Here is a 27,164-nt window from a genome sequence, read left to right as displayed (position 1 = left end):
CTCTGGAGTGAAAATACCTTGTTGATACCAGAGAAGGATGGCCCGACTGCTTCAAGCTAGCAGAAAGGCAAAAACAACTCAAATAACAACTTGCTACAACCAAGGAATGCAGAAGAGCATCTCTGAATGCACAACTCGTTTAACCTTTAAGCAGACGGCCTGGAGGAGCAAAGACCACACCACCAAAAGTGGACAAAAGATTTGAAAAATATTGGTCTGGTGAGTCTCCTTTTCTGCTGCGACATTTGAATGGCAGGGTGAGAATTTCCAGCACCTTGTTGAAACTACGCTGTGAAGTTCTGAAGGCAAAATAGGGTTCAAAGTGTACCTCATAAAATCTGTGGTGATTGGATAAGCATCTAATTTTCACAGCTAGATGTGCTCCTTTATTGGCTCTCTGAGTTTAGTCCCTACTCCAAGGTGTTAAGGTTTGCTTCTCAGCAGCCATTTAAAAACAACCACTTATTGGGGCAGTTATTTTGAACCATTATCTTAATTTAAATGCTCGCCTGCACTGTAAAGTGTCACCAGGGAAATCTGACAGAAACTTCACCTTAAAAGTTGCTGACTTTGCCTTAAATTCAGGTTTTAAAAGGCTTTCTTCCCCCCTTCTAATTATACTGATCCCACCATTACTGCCACTGTAGAAGGTCGGTTTTTGTAAATGAGCAGCTTGACCAATAAATAAATACATTTTACATGCTTTTGAAAGGGAACAAAAACACAGGTTTACTTCCAGTGAATCTGAGCAGTCAATAAACCAGGTGTCAGAATGGAAAAGCATGTTTATTTGATGAACACGTGCTTGCTGTGATCATGAAAAGTGGCCTTGCACCAAGCATTACCATTTCCACAGTTTAGTTTTACTGCGACGGATGGCAAACATCATCATACACGTCCCCGTTTCGACAAGCACCACACAAAGACGTTAAAGTTTCGAACTTTAATCGATGGAGGAAAAATATCAACAGGATCACACTACAGAGTGGAAATAATACAGGAGGGGGGGGGGAAGGTACTGAAAAACTCTTATTTGGAGACAAATACACCACATTATTTCTTTACAATGGATTATATGTACATATTAAACTGGTTGGAAGCAAAAAAAAAAGCTCTTTAGAGAAAGCATATACCAGTGAAAGATGATCTGCCCTTGATAATTCTCAAAAGTTAATGTCTGCATATGTTTTTATACAAAATAGATTTTCAAATAATATTTGGGTAGTGCAAATTTTTTTTCTCTTTTCTTATTTTTATTTAAGATTCAAGCTGGTTGATTACTTTCACAAACAGTTTGCGTGTGAAATAGACTGACTCCTATCCTATTCACAGTATTACACAATCCGACCAAAGCCTCCATGTTAGAGTAAAAAGAAACAAAAAGAACTGTACATTTGTCCTGTCTGCACTTGCTTTGGTCACCTTGTAGTCAAACATCTAACAGGCTGTTGTTTTTTGTGCAATCTGGGTGGACTGATTATTGTTTCCTGAATATCCTGAAAAGCTGGCCTGCAGAGATCAAAGTCAGTCTCCTGTACGTAAATAGCTTATATAGGAAAGAAATGAAGGAAAACAAGAAGTAATGTAATGTTATGCTATGCTATGATGATGGTGTTTCTATTGCATATTCAGATGTCCTCCTCAAAAATGTACACACAAGACATTTTTGAGCAAGAAGAGGCAAGTGTGCGATTTTCTCTCTCTCTCTTTCTATATATATATATATATACATATATATCTGTGTGTGTATATATACCTGTTTAAATGAAGAGCAGCAGCAGTAGAGACTTGGCTACACTGAATGTGAAAGTAACCCAAGATGATTTCCAAATATCTGAAACAAACCTCGCAGAAAAATGATAAGCATCTGTTGTCTGAGCCTCAGTGAGAGTGATGCTGGTGGCAGCAGAGTCATTAAATTATTCTCATATATTAAATTTTAATCTTTGTTTGGGGGGGTGGGGGGAGGAATAAACATAAAACGAAAAATAAACACCAAAAGAGACGTCTGGGGAATCCAAACTTGTTTTTGGTTTTTAGTGTCAGGACTGAGCACAGACAGCTAAACGCTGTGTGAATCAGACAGTTTAAATAACCTGAGAATGGGGGAGAAAGGTTTTTTAGACTTGTCGTGGGGGATAGATCGGCCACTGGACAATTTTACGTTTTTCCATATTTAAATACACAAGTGAAATAAATGAATTCCTCTTTCAAGGGTCACATTCATGTAAAACATAAAAAAGGGGTTAGGAAACACGGCCGGCTGACTGGTGAAAATTCCCACTTAGACCCCACAAACACACACGTGTGTTTATACATCTGTGTTACATATAAAACTCAGTTATCTCTTACAACAATCCAGTTTCCTGAAGTGCAGATAACTCAGGACTTTTTCCCCTCTATTTAAGACAAATTTATAAGCTTCAAAGTTTGGGCTCGTTTCCACTTCTCATACAATACTGACCGACTTTCAGCATCACTGAAAACAGACAAAACAGGAGTTTGGCACTGAAACAGTTCCCAGAGAATAAAAAGGATCCATTTTGCCTGCCTCCCCAAAGCAGTAACGCTACACTCGGACTGTGACAGGACTCTATGAGGTGACCGGTGATACGTGCTGTTATTATTTTTTTAAATGCCGGGACTCGACCACAATGGCAAACAAACAAACATGCAAACATACGAAAAACACAAGCAGATGCTGGACACGTTGTCTAGGGAGGGGACGATGCCTGAGCCGAAGTGCTCGATACACAAGCCGTCTATCATACAGACTGTTCGTTCTCAAAGGAATACTCTGACATTTTGACCAGTATTCTGTAAAATGTCTCATATCCCTACAATGAATATGAAGCTGCCGGCACAGAAAGAGTGTAGAGAGGAGAACATCTGGCATGGTTTCATTTAAAAAAAATAAGACTGCCAGGACCTTTAACACCTCATTAATACCAGTTAGCTTGTGTTTGTTTAGTTTATACAAAAAACTAATAAAAAAGCCAGAAATACCAAACCAGCTTTAAACTCCAGCTTCACATTCACCGTACAGATATGGCAGCGGGATAGCTGCATTCCCACAAAATGTCCAGCTATTCCTTTAATGAATACAATAATACACGAGCTTTTAATTAAAATTTAAAAAAAAAAAAATCCAAAGCAGAAGCTTATTGAGTACAGAGATATACTGTATGTATCACATCATCATCTTTACCAAACACACTTTGTAAAAAGAGCTTAAAAAGTGAAAGACGGGTGTTTCTCCTTCCACTTTGAGCCACGTTAAAAACCACAGAAATTTCCTGATTAATCAAAAATGACATAAACTTGCAAACACAATAAGAATAAGCCCTCTCTCTTGTGATTGGTAGACGCAGATATCCATCCAACTGTTGGACTACCGGTGAAGGAGCGCGGACTAAAACGAAGCACAAAATGGGCTACTTCCTAAAAAAAGCAGCTCTACTTTCCATCTACGTCAAACAGGAAAGACAATTTAAACAGTCTTTCTTCACAGCCTTTTAAAGCCTTAAGCAGAGTACAAAGTGCTCAAATCGCACCTAAAGACTCCCGTGTATGTGTGTGTCTGTGTGTGTGTGTGCAGGAGGAAGCAGGCTCTGAGCGTCGTTTAACAATAAGGATCATTTCTACACGTGAGCGATGGACTGAGCTGCCACTTCTAAAGATAAAATACAGCCACTGGAAAATCAAATAGGAAAACTCGAAAGAAGTATAAAAAGTACAATCAACATACGATGAAGGTAGACCATGACGGGATAAAGAGGAGTACGGTCGGAAGAAAAATGGCTAAGTGATCATTGAAGCAAAAAAGGCACGTTTTTTTTCCCTTTTATAATAAAAGACGTGTGTAAACCTGGAAGAGGTCAGCTTGTGAAAGAAATAATCCTTAGAACGATGGATGTCTCTTAACAGTCCCATAGATTTGTTTCGTATTTTCCAAAGTTAATTAACAAAACAAAAAAAAAACAAAGAAAAGCCACGAAATACGCTTTTTAAATGACTAGAAAACACACTCCCCCCCCCCCGTGTGACTGATAAAACATTTTGTTACAACCTCCTATAAAAACTAAAAGTGGAACATACAGTCTAAAAGCCTACTGACGAGCATGTTAAGCTTCGCTACCCTCTTGGGTAACATCAACCTGGGTAATTGTATAAACTGTCATAATTTGAAAATGTAGAAAATACTATCAGAACCTGTACATAGATATTTGTTCAATCTATTTTAGATAACGTTCTGAATTTGAAGGTAAGAAACCTGAGATGACGTTGATGTTAGACTAGTTCTTCTGTGATTATCTTTTATCTTACAAACAATTCCTAATCATTGTTACACACTACATCCTACACTGTTCAACAAAACCAAACCTCTTGTGCTTGCCGTTTCTACACAAACATCTCCGCCCTCTCCCATCAGACCCGTGAGCCACTACACAAGAGTTGCATACGTGCTCCCAAAATACATCATCCGCGCCTGGGATCCTCAAGTCTTCTGGGGTTGGGGTAAGGGTGGGTGAGTCCGGTTGGGAAGGGTGGTGAGGTGAGATTATGCGGTGGGACTTTTTTTCTTTCTTTTTTTTTTTTCTTTTTTTTTTTAAGGCATTGTGTCTGTTACGGGGGTGAGTCATCTCTGGTGGAAGAGCAGAGGTTTGACGCTCCCAGCCTTGAATTTTGGTAGCTGGTTGCTGATGATCTCTGCCAGCATCTCTGGGAACTCCACGCTCAGGGATTTATTCACAAAGGTGTAGAAGCAGAAACTCAGCAGACCGCCGACCATCTGGAGAGAACGCAAGAGGAGGAGACATCAGAACGTGATTAACATAAAACACATGCGAGTGTTTCCTGAGTAATGGTTTAAAACTATGAGTGGCATTTTAAACAGTCCATCAGATATACAAATATTTCCAGAGAGCAACAAAAACTGGTTTGACATCATTTAAGTCAAAGTTACAGTACAGCTGCTGCTCTCATTTAATTCAATTAACATACACAGAAATACAGCCTGAACTCTTTCTTGTCATTTTCTTAAGTAGTTTGTTCTGTTCTCTGTCAAGATGATCCCTCCCTGCTTTAATAATGCTGATCCACTTTGTGGGGAGGCCAATCCATGCCTAATAGAAAAACACAATGGACCACCATCTTTTATGCTTTTACTACACTGGCAGTGTGTTTTTAGATTAGACTGAAAACTGGTGCCAATCTGATGAAGCTGGTGCCAATCTGACGCTTTCCAGATAGTAGTGTGATCAAAATCTGACCATACTTTTCGGCTTTTTATTATCCCATCAACAACACTAGCTTTAAGTGTCCAGCGTGTTTTACAGGTGGCCTATTTCTTAAGGACATGAGTGTCAGACACCACTGATTGACTGTACATACTTTGCTTTCGGACTAGGACGTGTTTTTTTGTCTTCCACTTATCCACCTTAAAATTTTAAGGCAAACATTTCAGCTAACAGCTCTTTGGAAATCACCTCGTTGGTACAAAAATGCTATGTTACTATTATTAATAAAATATAATTTTACAATTAATAATGTTTTGTGTTATGTTTGACATCTTTTAAGTAAAGAAATGGGAATAAATGATGTGTTTTTGGAGCAGGCTGCTGGTAACAAACTGCCTAAAAAAAAACACAATTTAAAATGTGTTATTTGTAGACAACACTGATTCATTCCGCGTTTCACAGGTCCGTGTTAAGTGACATTCTTAACTTTCCTCTGAAAGTTGTACAAGGAGTGAAAAAGCAGCCAATGTCCAAAAAAACAAAAAAAAAACTTTGAAAAGCCTGTAGTATTACTGCTCAAGACCAATTTAGAAATTACAAAAAAGTCCATCTTCTTTTAAGCAAAACAAAGAAATGAGGGATGGATCAAGACTTGTGCACAGTACTCTACACTGGCTGACATTGCTACATGCAAACCTACAAAACAAACTGCACCAGCAATGTGTAGCTTTGATGGTGGGTTCACCAGTTTCACTTTGAGTATTAAATTAGCCTTTTTGTAGTCTGAATTTTTTAAGGTCTTCACTGCATTCCCAGACAAAGGCAGTTCATTTTCACACTTTAATTTTTGTGCATGTATGTTAGCCCTCCACTAGCTTACTCCTTGCTTCTAAAGCCATATCCCTTTCACACAGCTGCTTCTGGTTCACATTCAGCAATCTGATAAAGTAGGTTGAGTTCCTCCTAGATTGGATATTTGGTTTCTGAGTCTTTCGTTAACTTTTGGCACCGTGTTAGCAGAGGTGCCATAGCAGGTGATCACTGACAAGTGACGGGCGATGTGATCGGCTCGGGCTGCTGGCTTTTTATGCACTTTTCCAGCTGAGAGTCAAAAGCCAGACACCTTTCGTAATACTATCTAAAGTTTATTTTCTCCTATCTTTTCTTTAAGTGGTGGTCCATCTGCACTGGGGGTTAGTTCCAGTTTGTTCCCCACAAAAAGGTGTTTCTAGTTTATTATGAACCTCAGTCAGTGTCTTTGATATATCACACTCTCTTAATTGTTGACATTAAGCAACTGAGCAAACCCTCCACAGACAGTTTCTGATCAATTTTGCTGCACTTTAGGAAGTACTATCAAATCTGTACTTTTCTGTTTTGTATCACTGAAACAAATCTCTCTGCACTTTAAAATGATTAATCTGATTAGTCACAGATAACAGACCATTGTTTAAGGATTTAGGGACTGCAGATGGTCAATAACGACTTGCTGGCACTGATAGGTTTTGGGATCATGTGCTCAGTCTTTGTACCTCATGCATGGAATCCAGCAACTTGGTGAGCTGATAGAATCGCTGCCAGTTCTGGCTGGAGTTCTCCTCACGCTTCACAATGGCTTTTCCTAGCTCCTTGATATACGACATGCGAATCTCGTCAAACACTGCTTGGCTCTTCAGGCCGTCCTTTGGCACTGTGGGAGAGGAGGACACTCAATGTCAACATCTTGGAAATAAAATCAGGACAGTGTGCCTCACTTTTACTGCCCGTGTCTCACGCTACAGTCATCACACTTCCAGGTTTAAACCGCAATCATGGAAGGGCATTTAAACACAATTAACTATTTAAAACATCCATGCTGTGAAGGACACAAACAGCACCTAATGACTATCCAAATAGTCTACAAGGCAGAGATCTAGCTCTGTAGACTATATAAATGTGTTTAAGTATTAAATGTAGTCTGGCACCTTTAATTCTGCAGCACTAAATGATCACACACACCACAATGCAGTTTTATGAACTTCTGTACTCAATCAAAACTACGTATTAGTTTAACTGAGAAAGTGCTGAGATGTGCCTTGTGCATCCATCAACATTGTCTATAGTATTGGATTGAGATAATGACTTTTGTAACATCAGTTCAGCTGCTCTCAGGTGGAAGTCTGACCTGTGCTGAGCAGCAGCAGGACCTTCATGCACAGGTACTCATCGTGGGAAACCTGCAGCCGGACAAACTCGCTGCAAATCTTCAGCATCTGCTCAAACTGGTCGGTCATGTAGGGCAGCTTCATCCTCTCCCTGGTGGGTTCAGACAGAGACATTTCAGAATATTTCTCCTGTTGTGCTTCCTGTAATATTTCTGTACATTTAATGTCCATGGTCATGATGTAGAAGGGTGAAAATGCATTTTTCCATTTAGTACAGATCATTACAGTGATCATTTTATATTGTGAGTTACACCAAAACATGAAAACCTCAAAAATAGGATATAGAACAAACTATCTGCTTCTATTAGATATTATTCTAAGGAAAGTATTTTAAAGGGGTAATCTCTGCTAAGGCTAGCATCCTAACTTCCAGTTGATAAGTGATCCTCCTGTGCAGTGTTTAATGGGGCCTTCTCGAACACATGTGCTACCTCTACACCAAGCTTTGTGAAATATACCTGGGCAACGTTTGCAACATGTCGCTGATAAACAAACGTGAGGTTACTGGTCCTTTAACCTTGGTTCTCTGATAACATGATTGATGTTTATGGTGAATGCTCTAACAGCATTACCTATAAAATGAGGATAGTTCAATATAACTCATCATTCAAGATGAGCCTCTCTGCTACTCTCTCTTATCTCAAGGTAAGACAGCTCACAGTGGAGTACAGTGACACTTAACCTATAAATCCCTGCAATGATTAACTTCAATACAATTTCATCTTGTATATACAGAGCCCAGGAGGTGTCATTCCCCTAAAGGAATGAGCACAATGACACACAGGTAGCTGCAGTCCTTTGCTAGTTAACTTACATAATCCAGTGAGAGAGCCACTGTTTAGTAACAGGCTTGACAACATGGGGTTAGCCCATGAAGCAAACAACTGATCCTCATGTGCAAGGCTTAAGGCACCAGTATTCCCCCCACATTTGATGCTTCGCACGCCACTGCAATGTCGTCACACAGTTGCTTCTATTTATGTCTGCTGTCAAGGTGAAGGAAGCTACCACAGCACTCTCCCGAATCATAAGTGCCCGCACTCAGAAAATAACGCCACATCAGCGCCAAAATAGGAAGGGAAGAAGTTTAAACCAGAAGCAAAGACTTTACAGTCTTTTGGTTTTTTCCCCAGAAAGTCACACAACACACCAACGTGCTAGCGGCATAACCGCCGTGTTACAGGGGGCATGGTGAGCATAAAAACAAGCATTAACCCCAACAGGTTTGGATGTCTAAGTTAACATGCTCCCCCACCTGGCTGTATGGCGAGGACTAGACGGTGACTGTCAGAGAGGAGCCATGATGGCATCTGATGATCAAGGTATTCAGCTGGACAGTTAAGGCTTCAAGTTGTAAAGGAAAAAATTGTATCACCCGACTATAGTTGGTGAGTGCTTGTTCACAGTTGGTAGCTAGGTGAAATTTGTTGCAAAGAGGGTGCTGCACCAAAAACCTCCTTGTGATTGTTCTGGCTGAAAGCAGTCGCCAGCAGTTTGCATGGTACATTCCAACTTGTGTGCAAACAAAAGCCAACTATTAGCTAAGTAGTAGGGGCTTGTGTAATATACTTGGATATTTATATTGAGCCATTTGTATATATTGGAGCTCTGTTTACGGACAAATCTGCATCTTTCATACAAACTACAGGTGACCGTGGCAATCAAATCGTGGTTTTTAGTGCAGTGCTATAAATCTCCTTCACCTGATGGCTGCCAGCAACTTCCAGTGACCAATTCCCCACTGGTTTAGGAATATGCTTCTTTTTTTTCCCCTTTACTACCGTTGGTTACCAGATCTCTAGGTCTGTGTAACTGGTGCAGTTAAACAGTCAGCAGAGAGAGGCCTTCTGGGTAAAATAAGAAAAGAAACTTAAATGAGATCTGATACTGAGCTATCCTCATTTATAGGGAAGCAGCATGATTTTGTCTCCAGTACTGTTTGGGTAGATGAACGAGAGGGTATGAAGACAATACTAAGACAGTGTTCCCCATAGCGGGACAACAAACGAATGTTTGAAAGAGATTATTTTTGGCAAATTATGACAAAAGACAGGCAGCAAATTAAGTTTGTTTTGAGCTGACTAACAATAGAAACACACCCTCGTCAGATATTAATTATGATCATGCTAATTTTAAGATTCTGATTAGGGGGAGAAAAATGAAAAGCAAAAGGCCTATTATAGCCCTAAGCATGATAGCTCTGACAACGGCTCACTGCTCTCAGATTCTATAAGAAGGATCAGACAAAGATTACTAGTAAGAGCAGACAGACACAGTTTGAATGTTGGTAGATGGGACACACAGCAGAGAGCTGCTCTGATACACTTCAACAAGCAGATGTTTGTGCTTGAGTCACCTGGTCATCTGTGTTTTTACTTTAACAATCCCGACAGCAGTGACACATTATTTCACTTATTTTAAATATACATCGGTCTAGTCGTCCTTTAGGTATCAGACGATTTAGAATGCTTAGCAATACTTACTCATTGATGACGAGGTCTGGCGCAAAGCAGAGCATGTTGCCGTTGCACTGCTGGTAAGACCTCCAGCCCAAACTAAAAGTCATGAGGAATAGCCAGGAGTACTGCAGCAGAGTCATCTGGTCATCCAGGTGCAGGTTCCTGAAACCTGAGGGGAAGGACGTGGAAATACCTCAACTGGGTTTCAAAGCAGTCACGATATAATATAATTACATTCGTTTTCCAGAAGTGGTCCTGTGGTTTACAAGTAAAATGCTAAACAACTGTTTGCACAGACTTTAAAGAGGGATCACTGTTGGCGAACACACAAGACTATGCTTAACACGGAAAACACCCAGAGTGACATTTGCTTCAGAAAAACAATAGCAACCAGTGAACCTGTGGTTAATACCACAAACATGATATTTCTGCATTAGCATGTAAAAACAAAGAAGCTTCTCCTCATAACATAGCTTAAAATGTTAATAAAGGACATGGTGAGACTGTCATCAAAAACAGGTCTTTTGAAAACTACACTGAAATAAACTACATAGAGTTGCAGAACATGAAGTCCTCGTTACAAAGAAGAATCTACATTTGAGAGTTTGGCAGTACAAAAAACCACAAAGACAACAGTTCGCAGAGATGTGGAAAAAGTGATAAGGTCAGATGAGTCATCTGTCACTATATTCTCTGAAGGTGGGCGAGCGTACGTGTTGTGCACGCCAAGAGAAGGGCACAGTAGGGTTGTGCAGATGGTCAAAGTGACTGATGATAGCTCGCCAATCAAGGCCATTTTAGCTCATTTTCCCTTTCATGCATTAAAATATCATTAATATGATGTTCAGCATAAATCTACTTATTTCAACTAATTAGACTAAAATGAAATGTTGATGTGTAGACATCTCTTCATGCTGAAGTGAGAAACAAGCTCATAGATGTGTGTGTTTCTCTCTCATTTGTTGCATACTGATTTGGTGTATGTGGGCCACTCGCTGTACTTTAATGGAGGGTGGATCGCACTATCCTAACCTCTACCCTAACCCTTAACCTCCTCTGTGGGATCCCACAGGGTGACAATCAGACTGTCGAGCATAGAGGCCAGCCCTACAGAACAAACCTAAATGCTTGACTCCACAGTTCTGGGATTTGCTGGTTCTGTTTAGTAGTTGGGGGCATTTTTGCTGTCGTGGTTTGGTTCCATTTGTTCCCTTAGTGGGCACAAATTAATAAAATGTTCTTCTAACTGTGTCTTTTCACTGTAATTAACCTCCAAGACTGCCATCACTTACGATTGAACACCAGTGGGAGGTTTTGTAGCGACATGTCAAACATGGCAGAATCTCTACCACCATCATCGAAACACCTAGAAATTGAATATTTTTGGAGAAATGATGATCTATCCCCCGAGTAGCATTACAGAGACTTGAAGCTGTTCTGCTTCAATTCAGTTTTATTTACATAGCGCCAAATCACAACAGTCGCCTCAAGGCGTTGGTGACGACACCTTGCTAAGACCCTTTAACTTATCACCCGTCTGTTACTATTTATACTTTACAAATGCCCCACCATAAGCTTAATCACACCAAGCACCACTAACCTGGCAGAGCCTTGGCCCACTTGACGGCAGAGATGACCTGTCGGCCTCCAAGCCTGTTGAGGGTAGTCATGAGGCGGGTGGAGTTGTCGGGCAGGGTGCTGTCGTAGCCAGCGTAGATGGTGTCTGGCTCTATCGCCTTCAGCAGGGATAACATTGTTGGAACGAGCTGAGGCATGCACTTGGGTACGAGCGAGCGGGTCTCAACTGGCGGAGAAGGTGTAACCTCTGGTGGGTTGCTCTGCTGGACGCCCTTTAACCGATTCTTCTTTAATTTGCGAGCTTCGGGAGACAAAACAGGGGTGAACGGGTGCAAATAAAACAACTCAAAGCATCTGAAATATCCATGCGGGTGCTGCATACCTTCAAGATTCATGCCTGCCATCAGACACTTTCGGAATCGGCAGGCTGGGCAGTTCTTCCTCCTGATTTTGTCTATTATGCAGTCATTCCTCCCTGCGCACAGGTAATTATGTTGCCCTGCAGCACACAGAAGGGAAGATCCATGTGTTATTTACCTTAAATGTTAAGGCAAACACTCCAGGCTAAATCTAATGAGGTGTTTCACGGTCTTTTAAAACATTAAGGCATCAACTTTAACATTATAACCCCTGTATTTCAGTTAACATGAGAGGCAAAAACTAGTAATTACTGTGTAACTGGAAGCAATAAATACACGAATGATGATATTTTAGGGTGTTGCACCTTCTACTGCTCTCTTGAAGAAGACTTTGCAGCTGCCGCAGGTGAGAACGCCATAGTGGCAGCCCGAAGCCTCATCAGAGCACACCAGGCAGATTTTATGAGTCCCGCTCTTTCCTTGTGTGGAGGATGTAGCGGTGCTCCCTTCCTGCCTGGAGATACAATTGGAAGAAGCAGCATTTTTATTTATTTATTTATTTTTTAAATAAAACACAATTTCACATACAGTGACATCTCGCTAATGTAATTTTACTGCATGCCAAAACTGTTTAAATTGATTCAAATCAAACAGCTGCAAAACACAATCAAATTCATGTACAAATCACAAACTGCGTGTTTACACAGTGCTATTTATGCAGCCTTGTCCTATCCAGAATTGAACTGTAGTTCATATTTATAACTCTGTGCTGAAGCTTTGAAGCAAATAAAAAACAATTTACATATATATATATATATACACTCTAGTGACTATTTTTGTAAACTCTGCTTTGATCTCAGCGTCTTGAGTGAAGAAAACTTTAGTCCCAGCCCTTAAAACCTAAATTATCTCAACATCTGCGGTCACATCCTAAATCCGGTGGTTTTCATAAAACAGTCCTTCTTCCTGTGATTGAACCGCAAACATTTCCAGACCCGGTAAATACTGGTTAAGAATGCACTTGCTCAAAAACGCCACTAGAGGACTTTGCTGCATTCATGAACTTTTCTAACCCAATGGCCACAGCAATGACAACGCCCACACTGAGAGGATATCCAGCCTGAGACGTGCAATAACCGTTTCTGTCCATATGTTTACACGTCTGCTGCTGCAATGAAAACTATTGTATTTGACAACAGCTTCTCCTGAACACCATCACTGCACACAACAAAACACTCATTGAGGTTATTGGCGGAGGACTCAAGTTCACTTTTTGTTATACAACATGAGGGTATTAAGATGAAAGCAGGCATTCATGCACTTTCAATGGACAACACAGGACCGGAAAACCTGAGTAAAACATCAAAGCATCAAGTCCAGAAACATTCATAAATCTGGTTATAAAAGAAAGGCAAGAAAACCAAAGAAGCACGAGATCTGTGAAAGCTAAGCTCCCCTGACAACACACTGCGGTCAATAAACGTCAGTTTTCTATAATCCGTACAACTGTGTGATCGTTTCCGAGCTTTCATTTTCTCTGTCTTTCACCGCACTGTTTTCTTACACTTCAAATTCAAACCAGTGTTTACTTCCAAATCTTGTTTTATTTAGGAGAGCTGGATGCCGCAAAGTGGAGTGTTACCTAAACAACTCCCTTCTGGTCGGCTGTGAGCGGTGAACGCAGCTTTAAGAGAGTGAACACAGCCACTAAATTCATGAGTAAGCCAGGAAACCGGCATTTATGATTATTTTGAACTTAAAAACAAATGTTTTTAAGATTAACACAAGCAGGATTTCAAAATGTTTGAGGTAGATTACGCAGAAGGAACATTATGATAAATGCACATGGTGCAATAACAACAACTGTTTTTTAAGCCCTGAAAACCAGATTTATCATCCCAGCTTAAAAAAAAACAATGCATCCCAGCCTAAGTAGGTGCATTACTTGTATAAATAAGAAACAATCAATCATTCATTTGCAACAGTTGAAAAGGGAAACAAGACATTAACAGCAAATCCACATTCAACATACCAAACAGTGGAGTAATGGTTTTGCAGTATGTTCCCACTCTCATTATCCATCAGAGTTACACCAAAGAAGTGACTACCAAGCTTAGAGATGTTTATTTTTTTTAACTGATTTAAGGCTGATGTGGGCTGCACTTTAAAAGAAATATTAAAACTACATGCCCATATTTTAGCTCAGTGTGTGTGATGACAGAGAGCAGAGCCTCCCTCATCCCTCCGTCTTTTCAAGTATTCACAAGAAAAACTAGTTCTGCTCAGTGTTGATCAGTTATGCTTTAAATCAAAGGCATCACACCTTGGTTGAAGGGTACTAGAGATGGCACTATTATCCTGTTATTCTTCAAATACTGCCTCACACGCCAAACTGCTGTCAAATGTCTAGGAATTGACCTTTTACGGTTTGCACTGGACCTCGTGTTTGTTTATTACTGAAAGGAGCTCCACTTTGCAAAAAGCTTTACATTTTTCACCTGTTTGTACAGTATCATGTAATCCCTCTCATGTTATTAGTGTATTCTTCTTTGATTTTTATTCATATACATTTTGGACACTAAAATAGTTGCATAAAGTTTTTTATATTTTGGACAACATGATTACTATTTACATAGCAGCAATACATTTGTATTGTTGTGATGATGTTCCCTTTTAATCTACCAATACAAATATTTAAAATATTCACTGAAGACTGAAGACTTTAATAAATTCTGATATTCACTGGTTTCCAGATCAAGGGTCCAAAATACTGAGGATCCAAAATGTTTCAACATTTTAAAGTAACTCTTGACAGCAGGAATGAGGTGTTAGTGCTGATATCATGTGTCAGGCTATTTCCATATTTGACATTGCATATTACCAAACATCTCCACTTTGGTCTGATCGGTCCAAAGGACACTGCTCCAGAAGTCTTATGGTTTGCGAGATGCATCTTTGTGAACCTAAGCTGTGCAGCCATGTCATTTGTCAAGAGGAGTTTTCTCCTGAAACCCTTCCAAACAAGCCATGCATGTTCAGTCTTTTTATAATTTTACTGTCATGAACTTCCACTTTTAATATGCCAAATGGCTCTAGATGGCTAAAAAAATGGTAGCTCTTGGGTTTTTTGCAGTTTCTTTGAGCATTGCACCGTCTGACCATGTGCTGAATTTGCAGGGATTTCCACTCTTGGGAATATGGCTGCACTGTGTTAATGCACACCTGAATGTTCCTTATCAGCAAACTGCCTGAAGGTCTGCTTTTATAGGGATTGTCACACTTGACAAGTACATTTGATTAGCAACGTCTGGCTGCTACAAACCGTCTTAATTCATATGAAAACAATAAAACTGTACTTAATTTTTAAGACGGGATCTGGAGGTGGCATTAGCAAGTTCTCTCTTTGCAATAAAGTCCTGTAACAACATCCAGGACACAACATGTCTTCTCAACCATAACTTCTTGATGTACTGTCAGGATGCAAAAACTACACTGCTCTGCTTCCAAAACAAACTTTGCAAATAATCTTTCAATTAGTTTCGATTTGTCCTTTATTTTGAGAAACAAAACTAATAACAGTGGGACCTGAAATTTTGCAGAAATCCTATTAAGGTGGATTGCTCCACTGGAATTTTTCTCAACTCAATCCTAAATGGTTGGATTTGAGGGACTTGATGACTGACGTGGAATAACCTTTGCATTCATTTGGGATGCCAAAGTGAGCCGACAGAAAGTTATGTTATTTTCTAGTGCTGCTCACTTTGCCCTCTCTGCTGTTCTTCCAAACAGACACAAACAAGCCAAGGTCGGGGTATGTCCTTGACCTTGACTGGTTTTAACCTCACTGAACTTTGGTTTATATTTATACACTAACATCACCTGAGAGGGACGGTTGCACCATCTCTACTTTAACAACAAGATCAATTTGCCAACCATGTAATAAAATGAAAATGTGACTTCATGATGCATTCAAGTGCACATTGTAAACCCCAAAATTCATCCTGTAATGACCACACATCTTTTTACACTTTATACCCAGAGCACAACTCATAGCCTACCAAACTTAAGGTGACCATAGTTAAGTAAACAATATTTTCACATTACCACTGAATCAAATGTGAAAATGATTGTTAATCCTCAACAATTTCCAAAATATTTTACTCATTCTGCCTTTTCCAGTGCATTGTTTAAAAGTTTAACCTTTAGCACTTTTCAGTAATAACAGCTTGTGGCTGTTTTCAACAAAAGCTCTAACCTAAGCACAAAGAAAAAACAAAAACAATAAGCAGAAACTCTTAACAGATGTATAAATATGTATGCAAATATTCAGAAGAATGCCTCCAAATAACAATGCTATTGTTTCACCCCTGCTGGATGTATTAAGAAGCTACGGTTTGCCAAAATGTGTCCTGTAACAAAGTTATTAGGTGATAATACGTCGCTATTATATTTACAGCCTATTCCAAGGCTTAGAGTTTAACACAATGCTTCACTGTGGCTATACCAACACACTATACTGTAGAAAAATATAAAGAACCAAATATAAAGCCAGGATGCTTTGAACAACAATGCTATATACAGTTTTTTTTCCATATCAAACTAAAAATCAAATCAATATTTTCTGCTCTCTGCCTTTAAAGCATCACCAGTCCTCCACACAGGCTGAACTACAGCTTTACTGAGGCCAATAGATCTGAGAGGTCATGGCTGTGTGGGGGAAATACCATCTGCTGCACAGTTCGCTGTTGTACTTGTCACTGAAGACAATGTTTCATGATTCGGATCTATGTCTGAGGTTTGTGCCACAGCATTTTGGATCACTTATAAGGCCTCTGGATCGTACTGCATGATGGGTAAAAATAAAATAAGACCACGAAGCCCCCAAATGAGAGTGTGGTGGCCTGCAGGATGGGCGGTGGCTGCTAATGAGTCCAGACTGATGATGATGATGTCAGAGGGTTTGTCCTTGACTGGTCCACTGAGATGGTGTCAGCAGAGCAGCTTTACTAGAAGGCTTTGGACTACTGGCTCAAATCCAATTACTGCTGCTGGTAAACGTTTGCAACAACGACAACAATGAGAAGTAACCCTGAAGAGAAGTTGCGGCTGTCTATGACCTTCTCAAAATCTCATTGTGAAATCAGCTGATGAAACTGAACTTCACCATAATATGAGCTGCAAATCTGTCTTTGTGGATTGTCAGATGCAAACCACTCAAAGCTGCAAGGCAATGTGGGGAGACCGAATTTCCTCTTTCTGAAACCATCTGCTGAAGTGCGTGCTCACAATCAACAGGAAGTTCTTGCATTCCCTCTGAGTGTACTCTCGGTCAAAGCTCAGACGCAGAACAAAGGCAGAGACACCCTGAGTGGGGGCTTGCCTTCAACACGAGCAGCGCTGAGAAAGTTAGCTGCTTAGGAGTGCAATCAATGAGCCTGGGCGTTAAGCAGGCAACACACTTGTGCTAACGCAGGTGTCCCAATGCCCTGCTTAACAATTCATAATCCCCTTTAAGCTGCGTGCATCACAAGGAACTTTGCAACCCCCTACTCTCTATACTCCAGTGTCTGCCCATTCAGATTATCAGCCTTCAAGCATTTTTCTTAAATGCAGTTATTCTTCTTTTGCAGATGATAAATCATTTGAAGCTTTTCTTACACATATTTTTCTCAATCAAACTACTTGACCTACTTTATAACCAACCACTGCAAATGAGTCATCGCACTGAAAAGATTATGACCAATCATTTTCCTGGATTTGTCAGCCTCACTTGTGATGGTTGGTTTATTTTACTGGTAATTGCAGCTACAAATATGGATTAACATCATCCCACAAACATCTCATCTTCATCAGATGTTTGGAGCAGAGCCGGTAGAAGTGTATAAGGAAGTACACCACTGAAATATATAGGAGAACTGGTTTGTGCACTCTGAATTGTTCTCATATGCAGAACAATTAAAGAGGTTTTATGAGTGAGTGGCAGGATTTTTTTTTTCTTTCTGGGCTAGACATTTCTAAAAATATCTATGATGTGTGGTGTCCAATAATAACAGTATGTCTTTATATATACACTGGTGCAACGTCTTTACTCATGAGGCACGCTGTCAAGGTACAGTGAACATGTGAAAAAGCATACTACTTCAGTTTTACATCTACATCAAGTTTTTTCATGGCTGTTGCTTTGTTTCATCATACAGGCACTCTGGATTGTCCCTCTGTGTCACTGTCCACAAAGGGCCACTGTCTTCCTCTTCGTGCTAAATCTGTTTCAATAACAGTGGCAGTTTGTAGCCCAAAGCAGCAACTACTGCTTGGCTTCGAGCACCAGAAGAGGAAATTAGACTCAACTCGCTGCTAAGCATAGGAAAAACAACCCCAAAGGATCCGAGTTTCCATATAAGTTTCCATAATAGAAGCTGTTCGTACGTGTAGGTGGGAGGTAGCTTCCTGGCTGCAAAATGAATTGGATACTGTAATACCTTTAACTGGGTATTACTGGATGTGGGAGGATCCCATTCCCAAAAGTTTGACTTTGACTTGCTGACTCAACAACTTCACTGAAGGAAAAAAAAAAAAAAACACATATAATGCACAGCATTAGCCTAGCTGTATCCTCTTACCCTCAATATGGGGAATTTCTATAAGCCTATTCAGCATCAAAACTCAACAAAGAGTAAATATAGAAAAAGCAGCACTGTGGTTACAGGGGAATGCAGTAATAATGTGAAAGAGACTGGAATGGCTGGCATTTGATCTGGTGCATTCACTCGGCGCCAGATGTGGGGAGGCGGGAGAGAAAGTAGGTCAGAGGAGTGAGAGCTTCACGGCTGTGCTCTGCGGTCTGCCTTCCTGCCTCGGTGCTCATGACACACCCGCATGCACACATACATGCGCGCACCTACACATTCATGAATAATACACATAGTCAACAGAAACAAATGTCACGCACACACACACACACACACAAGCAGAAGCGGCACACAGCAGCTGAAAGCTTCTGCTGACGGTCATGGTCTCTGCCCTTGACTGCAGGAAGTAAAAGCAGGGGACAGAGGGAGAAAGAGGGAGCGAGAGGTAGAGGACGGCTGAGCGAGGAGAGGGGTGTGCCGTGGCAAGACTGTGCAGTGAACCGGGACTCTGACCAAAGATTACTTTCTAAACACAGAGTTAAGGCACAGAGGTTAGTATAGGCATACACATAGGTTTTATTTAAATACACACAGTTATATATAAATGAATGACTGACCACAAATAACTCAAGTATCAAACCAGCTATGATACCACAGATGGCACTCACGAAACGACTTTTAGTTCACCAATACAACTTAAACACACTTTCTAACTTAAAATTGAGGCCCACCACTGCTGCAACGGTTTGATAAGGATCTCACTAGCTGAACAGGTCTCTGCAGTGTCTTATAAACACTGTAGCTGTCATGATACACAGCCCTGAGGGCATGAATCATACCAACATTTTGATCGGAAGAGCACTGCCTAAAATGTTCACATAGAAGCTTTAGCTGTTTGTTTCTTTTTAATGCATGATAAAACATTCAAGAAAGGCATTTTCTGTGGAAGAGAAGAAGCTGCTTCAAAGCAGCACCTGGGTTGAATCAAAGTATTTTCAAGAGATTTACTCTCCCGAGTTTCATTCAGCTGTGAGTCATAGTCAGTTTCCACAGTAGACTCAGTATTCCCACATGTGAAATTCTCTGGAGAGTTACCACGTTAGTGAGATCACCGTCTCGTCCAGGCCCCATCTTGACTGCACACGAGCTCAGAGTCAGAGGGTCAGATTCACTAAATGCTGCCTGTGCAGCGTCATTAGTCAGGTGGTTAAGCCTCCAACCCAAACATTTGTGACTTTGTAACAAATGTTTGGGTTGCAGTAACAAGACATTTGTTGTTACTATAACAACACATTTGTTACTCTGTAACAAATGATTTCTTTTTAATTAGTTAATGTACCAAATGTGTTCTCAAATCACTTGTTTGAAAGAAAATCTCAGACTCCACTAGAGTATCATGCAGAAAAATGCAGCCAATCCTCGTGGCTGCTCCAGGAAAGTAAAGTGTGGCTTTTTTTTTTGGCCAAAAAAATAACTTAAACGAGGCATCCATTATGAAAATATTTGCTTTAACTTTCCAGAGAATCTACTTCATAAACAGAAAAACTGAGCTAAAGGAATTGCTTGAGCGGAAACTTGAATTTAAGGCCTTTTATATGTGTGAAAACCTAACTCATAAATCATCCAAATGCACACATAAAGTGAAAAGCAGATGCTGAAGCTACACAAGACAACTCTAAGTGGCAACGGCTCTATTCAGTGAATCAGTTTCATTACGCCTGCAAACAAAGTTCCTCGAATAAATGCACAAATCTACAAATACTAATCTGCAGCATGCATCAACAACATAATGATAGACAATATGAATATGCTACAAAAACTAGAGCTAATCTTTATCCTACAACCATGACAAGATAATGTCAAAGCACAAAGTACAAATCAATATTTTAATGATGCGTCTGTTGTTTTGGTTAACAAAAATATTAATTATCCAGTGTATTTGCCTTAGTGGGAGCAGCACACCAACCCAATGAAAACCCCTGAGATTCCAATAAGCCAAAGGGGAAAACTAATTAAATACAAAATATTTACATTATTATTTTTACGATAGTTTAAATTATGTGCCGTTGTTTAGCTTCTGTGCAGTCTGAGAGCCTTTTTCACCATTTTCTCTCCTCCATTGCCATGTGTGTCAGCACAGAAAATACCATTACTCAAATTGATGACTGCCTACCCTAAAACCAAAGATGGATTAACAATGACAATCCCAAATGTCTTTAAGTACCCGTGTTGAAAAGATCTTGTGTCTGAATGTTCTTTAAGCTCTAGAATAACTTCAAAACTCGCTGAGATACACCCCGCAAAAAGTAAATCTCCAGAAACCACTGCGGCACAAGTTTGGAAAATGACCAGAAGACTATAAGTAACAGCTTAAGTGGTATTTATGGTATTTGGCTATGCGGAGTGAAGGACTGGTTATGCAACTCTACACAGATGTGCTTCTGTGTAGTCCTATTAAAAAAAAAAAAAGCACACAGCCCAACGGGGATGACGCTCCACAAAGGATAAATCCTGCTTGGTTAAGAAGTTCTTCTGAACATGTGAGGAAAGTTCAACTGATACAGGGAGAAGTGCCAAACAAATTAAGAAAAAAAAAAAAAACACCATGAAAAGCAGAGGTAGTGACTGCAGTGGACCGTTTCCATCATTTTTAACATTCTCTTTTACTTTACTACAATCCTGTTCTTTGTATAATAAAGCTGCGTTCCATCTGAAGGGAAGTCTGAAATCCTGAGTTCCCTGTCGTACTTTTCAGCTGGAACGCCCCCTCAAATTGGACTTCCTACTTGTAAAGTTGGAGCGGTTCCACCAACCCCAACTTTGGTATTAACGCTGGCAAAAATGAAAGCAATAGTAAAGTAGTAGAAAAGAAGTAAAACTATAGAACTTGTAATGTGTACTACCGCTGTTGTGCATTTGTGGCTTACTAAAAACCACACTTTATTTGTAAATGAGCAACGGTGATGTTCTGAAGTGCAAAAAACCAAAACCAAACAGAAATTTGCTGTACACCGAATACTGCTAATGAGTGCTCTACCATATGCTATCGAGCAAAACAAATCCTCGTTTCTGACTTGACTCTGATTTTAGCTAAGCTAAACTACCAATAACCACATGAACATGAAGACAACTATCCCACAGACCAGCTGTCTGTGACACTGCCCCGTGGTAAAAGTATAGACAGCTGTAACAAGTAGAAAACTGTCTGCAAACCTATGCCCAGAATTTGCACAGAACAATCTCACAATCATGCCAGTGTCTTTAGTTATCTTTGCAACTTGCATGTTAAGAAGGCATAAGGTTTCCAACTGTAGGTTCATCAGCATCGCTCTCCATTTCATCCTTCTTCCACCAAAACTTCAAATATCTGCAGATTATTATGAATAAAGTTTTAAACTCTCAAAGCTGTATTCAAGACAGTTCTTTCCCCTACATCTATATTTTTAAGGTTTCAAAAAAGGCTGAAGAGGCACTCAGACAAACTAAGGTGGATTATTATCTACTGAAGGAATATATTTATACCAGTTCCCTCGATCCATCACGTCTGGTGGTCAAAACTAGTCGTGACATGATGAGGGTGTGTATTTCCCAAACTAAACAAACTCCACATTTCTTAAAGTGACGCATTCTTGATTAACTGCAAACAGGTTATCTATGAGTCAGTTCATCATACTATAATGCAACGTGATGCACGGAATTCACAGCGGACGTTTGAAACTAATGGACAATGGAGTCATGTTAAGAGTCCTGCACAGAGAAACCCAGCAAAAATTTACTGTTTGTGCTATTTATAAAATGTGCTATTTCAGGTCAGTCACTCAGTGTCACGCAATGCCCTCTGAGCCACAATTTTAGAAGGAAGTAGCAGTGGCATTGCAGCGTGAGACGTTTTCTACCTAATGCAAACTGCCTGGTGACCACACAATCAAAACACAGCCCAGTGCTCAGTTCATTTCAAGCCAGTAAATGTAACACAACCAGAGTCAAACAAACACCACACAAAAATGACTCAGACACACACACAGACACTAATAAGACAGTCATCAAACAGCCAGAGGTGCGCACAAAATCATTTGGCCTCACACCACATGGACAGGCATAATCCCATGTCTAAACACACCTTTACTGCTCACAAAGACAGGACGATTAGAGGCTCAAGTGAAATGAAGCTGAGGTGTATCTCATGTCTTAACCCATCTGTTCCTGCTCACCAAGCAGTGTGACAGCTGTGGAGATGGCACCATGCATCATTTGCACAATACAAACACAACCACATCAGTGGCCGTGTTGACAGGACACATTTGTGTGTACCAAGTTTTAAGCTTATCACTCCCATATCAGATACTGAATCAGACAGGCGTGAATGTAAAAGAGATGCAAATAAAGCAGACAGTTAGACTCTCTGACACACCCCTGTTCGCATGTCAGCCTCGGAGCTGAAATCATAAAATATCTGCAGGGCAGCAAAGTAATTACAAAACAAAAGATACTTTGTAGGGCCATGTGCACTGCAAACACTGTGATTCCTATTAGCCAGAATAAAAGCTCACTGGAAATAAATCATAAGAACAGAAGGAGTCGTCCCCCCCCCTCACTTCTCCTTACACAGAAATAATTTGACTACATTACGGGCTCAAATAATCTGTTTAGACCATGATCCTTACTGTTGAATGACAGGTTTATTTTAGCACAAAACAGCTGGAAGAGCTACCAAAAATGACTCAATGAACACCTTACTCTTATAATAGAAAGCAAAAGAGATAGTGGGATTAGGACATAAAAACAACAAATCAGAAAACAGTTGATCACAGAGTGGAAGTGAAACAAGCTATAGAGACTCATACTGACACTCTTGTCAAGGAAAACAAAAGGATGGCCTGTCTGATTCGAATATAAGTGGAATTTCCCGAGCCTTTAACAGTGCATCCTTCCTTTAGATCTCAGCACTTACTGCTTCTGGTGCAGCCACGTCCTGTGGAGACCATCAGTCTGCCTCACAAAGCAGGACTAGTAGGTTAACTATCTTAGAGGTTAAACCATGCTGAACCAAAACAAGTCAAACAAAAAATGTCTAATTGTATGAGTCACCAATTCTACAGAATAAGGGAACAGAAACAAAACCCATTGTAAATGTTACATATCATATTGTTATTTCTCATATCTGTATTTTCATTTAAATACAAACACTGGAGTGATAGACTGTGATTTGTGCCATATTGTAATATGGTTGTAATATGATTTTTTATGTATTTAGAGACAAATAAAAAGGCTTAAAATAAATTGCAGAAATACAGAAGAACTTCCTCAAATGTCTCACTATGGGTATAAAAATAGACCGTCTCTTATCACTGCGAAAAAAAAAGAAGAAAAAAGCAGGAAGTTGTACTGATCAGGAACAATAATAAAACTACAGCAGTCATGCTACTTTGACGTACACCATCCACCTAAACATCAATGCCCCACACTAATAGCACCATCAACAGCAAAACTTTAATTTAGTCTTTTTTCCTTTTTTTTTTTAGCTAAAAACCCACAAATAATAGCAACTAACTAAAATACAAGGAAGAAATAAAGATTACAGACTGAAAAAGATGCAGGTCAAAACGCAATACAGCGACTCTTTCTATAGCAATTCACATATTTTCTTGATTGCTGATCCAGTTCTATACAACTGCATTATTTTCACCTGTAACACATTTACTTCTGTTCTTGGTATTGAAAAGTAAGCGTTTTACTTTGCTGACTCTTTACTTTCTGAAGCCGATTTTCCTCCCAGGGATCAATAGTGTCAATCTAATGTGTTTAACAAATAAAAGTTTACTAAATGCTTTAATTACGCAGCATTTTATTTGATGAAGGTAGACGTGACTAGCTGCTTGTGTAAAGTGATAAAGTGAAACAGCCTGGGCTGACACCAACATCTGATAACCATTTTTTGTAAGACTGGTTTACCAGAGTTGCCAAAGTCCGATCTGAAAGCAGATAACAAAGTCTACCAAAGTTGAGACATAAACAAGACGAGTACAACTGAAACTAACAATCAAATCACGTGAAAATAAAAACAGCAACCGAATTTCAAACACAACTTTCTAAATCACAAGCAGCATTTACAAAAAAAAAAAGAAAAGTAAGAAAAAAAGTCTCATCTCCTTTTTGTTCTTTTTCTTTTACAGTACTCGGGCTACCTGAGCTATCAAAGATCATCCATATCATGAAACAATTCTCTTGCAAACAAGGTTGTGAGCAGGGGAAATAAATGGAATGTAAACAAACTATGAATACCCACCAAAGGGGCACAAGGCTTCTGCAAGTAAGATCAAATCTGAGATGCAAACCCCCACTAACACTCTCCTAGTCAACTAACCGAAAAAAAAAAGAAAAAAAAACCACAATAAAAAAAAAACACAAGAATTTCAGCAAAGGATCTTGAGTATTTGTGGGCAAGTCAGCTCATGACCAGGCTGACTTCTGAAGGCCACAGAGCTGCTGCTAAAATGCAGTCTAACACTGCTGCAGTGGTATTTCAGCACTGAATACTAGATTTCTCTAGATGATATACATGATAAAAACAAGGGATTTTTGGTTTAAAACATAAAAGATAGTGGTTATTCAGGCATACTGAAATGAAGGGTGATAGGACACAGCTGACTGATGTCGACAGTTGTTACCTGGTAAAGCTGGTGGGGTAGGAGGGGGAACCTGAGAACCCATCACCAGCCCTCTGGACTAATGAGTTGTTAATAATACCCTGGCCTCGGTTCCAGACCCCACCGATGGTCGTTACTGGGAGAAACAGGCTGGAAACTGGCTTCTGCTCATTCTGCAGCGGAGTATCACTGCTCAGTGTGTTCACACCAAAGTGGTAGGTCTGTCCTCCTGAAGTGCTGACCCCACAGACTGAGATGGCGTTAGTCCCAGCCATGTCTCCAGAAGCCGTGCCGCTAATTTGGCAATAACTCTGTCCTCCAGGGGTCTTCTCCTGTTTAACCACACCTGGGGTGCAGAGCTGGATGAAGTTTGCATCTTTTTCTTTTTTCACCATTGCAGACAAAGTGGTTGTAGGGGATAGTGAAGTAGTTGTGGATATGGTAGGGCTGGATAGATCTGGACTGGTCACACTGCTGCCATTAAGGGCAACAGGCACTGCCCCAGTCGTGTTACTGCTGTCAACTACAGCAGGTTTTATGTCCCTCTCGGATGTCACTCCAAGCAAAGAATCATCTGCAAGAGAAGACAAAAAAGCATCATCCCCTACATAAAAATCTGAAGGGGACCCAGTGAGGTCAAAGTCCTGCAGCAGATCCAGAGTGTTGTCACTGAACAACTTTTGGTTCACGTCCATATCTTTCCCAATGGGCTCAAAGGCATTATCAAGGTCAGCTGAGTCCTGCTCTCCTTTATCCAAGGAAAAATCCTCAGTTTTCAAAGGGAAGAAGTTGGGATCTGATCCCCCAATTAGCGAATCCATGGAGGACTGGGTGATGTCTGCCATACTGGCATCCAACTGGGACAAATTTTCTGATAAGGTTTGATGACCAAAAGTCGTCTGCGTCTGAAGTAACTGCTGGTGCTGGGGTCTCTGATCTTTGGTCAATCCCCGGGGCTGTGGACTGTCGATCAAGGAGCCTATGGTGGCAGTGACAGAGGCAGAGGTGAGCTCCTCAGGAAGGGGGCTGTTGTTGAGGCCGTTGGGCACCTGTCCTGGCTGCATCAAAGGGCTGGATGGAAGAACGACAGAGGGGGGAGAGGTGACAGACATGGCACTGTGAGGAGCTACTCTCAACAGACCTCCCTCCTCGGGGCTTTCAGTGTAGACCAGTTTGCTTAAATGGTCATCTCTTCTGTATCCTATCTTCTTCACTCCACCTTTATCCATCTTTAGAGGGGAGAGGAGACAGACAGCGATAAGATACAGAGTGAAAACACAGATAAATGTGCAGAAATGCTACGGAGTTCGATAATAACACATGCACAGAGCAGGTAACTGCAGTTATGCACAAGACCAGAGGAAAGTTGCCTGATCGCGCCTGATACTCAACGAACTGCAGCCGCTAACTACGCTAGCTATTAGCACAATATTGACATGAATGCACACATCTCGACCTCTTATCCACTGCAATTAAAGCAAGCACACACAACGCGAATTAGACTACACGCTGGATGCAGAGACTGGTAAAGTTAAGACGAGTTTAAGATTTCCCAGCGGTAGCTTCTTGCTAACTGTTGACATGCTAGGTAGCAGTAGGCTAATGTCGTTGACACTAACGTTAGCCTGCAAGCTAACGCAGCCCTTACAACGGCTGCTTTAGCATTAACTGAACCAACTTACTCCCAATTTATGTCGAACAACAAACGTACCTACTTAAATGTGAATAATGTATCGTATTTACCCTTGAAATGAGTGGTTGCAGATATGTGTCCACAGGTCGCCTGTCAACATTGTTTTGGTAGATACACCCTGATAGAGTCTGCTAACGTTACTCCTGTCGCGGCGTATCGTCTCTACATTCCGACATCAAATGATACAACACACCCAGCCGCGGCGTTTTTTCCGCCGTCCAAATCAATCTAGCTGTAGATTTGCATGCAAAAGGTGAGATTGGTAACTACACTGATTGCCAGCTACCCCTTAGGAAAGTAGGCGCTAACCTCTAAGAAAAACATACAAAATGGAGAACTGAAAGAGGCGGCTCCA

The 27,164-nt window shown here is 40.5% G+C and overlaps 1 protein-coding gene across 1 annotated transcript; it reads right to left on the bottom strand.

The window, feature by feature from the left end:
- Positions 1 to 928: 928 nt before the first annotated feature.
- Positions 929 to 27,164, bottom strand: nr3c1 (nuclear receptor subfamily 3, group C, member 1 (glucocorticoid receptor)). Its single transcript, XM_063491909.1, has 9 exons — positions 26,860 to 27,164; positions 25,138 to 26,345; positions 12,206 to 12,354; positions 11,864 to 11,980; positions 11,504 to 11,782; positions 9,928 to 10,072; positions 7,405 to 7,535; positions 6,773 to 6,930; positions 929 to 4,792 (listed from the first exon to the last, which is right to left on the bottom strand). Exons 2-9 carry the CDS (start codon positions 26,343 to 26,345, stop codon positions 4,640 to 4,642), a joined length of 2,340 nt encoding a protein of 779 aa, XP_063347979.1. The 5' UTR covers positions 26,860 to 27,164; the 3' UTR covers positions 929 to 4,639.

The sequence above is a fragment of the Pelmatolapia mariae genome, linkage group LG2 (assembly GCF_036321145.2).
Source record: "Pelmatolapia mariae isolate MD_Pm_ZW linkage group LG2, Pm_UMD_F_2, whole genome shotgun sequence".
NCBI lineage: Eukaryota > Metazoa > Chordata > Actinopteri > Cichliformes > Cichlidae > Pelmatolapia > Pelmatolapia mariae.
The sequence above is the reverse complement of the archived record's forward strand: the minus strand, read 5'-3'. Positions and strand labels throughout refer to the sequence as shown.

Excerpts from the sequence above, each read along its gene's own strand:
- nr3c1 (XM_063491909.1), bottom strand. The coding sequence starts at position 26,345 with ATGGATAAAGGTGGAGTGAAGAAGATAGGATACAGAAGAGATGACCAT. Across the intron at positions 12,355-25,137 it reads TACCCCACCAGCTTTACCAG|GCAGGAAGGGAGCACCGCTA; the intron begins GTAACAACTGTC and ends TTGTATCTCCAG. Across the intron at positions 6,931-7,404 it reads CCTGCTGCTGCTCAGCACAG|TGCCAAAGGACGGCCTGAAG; the intron begins GTCAGACTTCCA and ends CCTCTCCCACAG.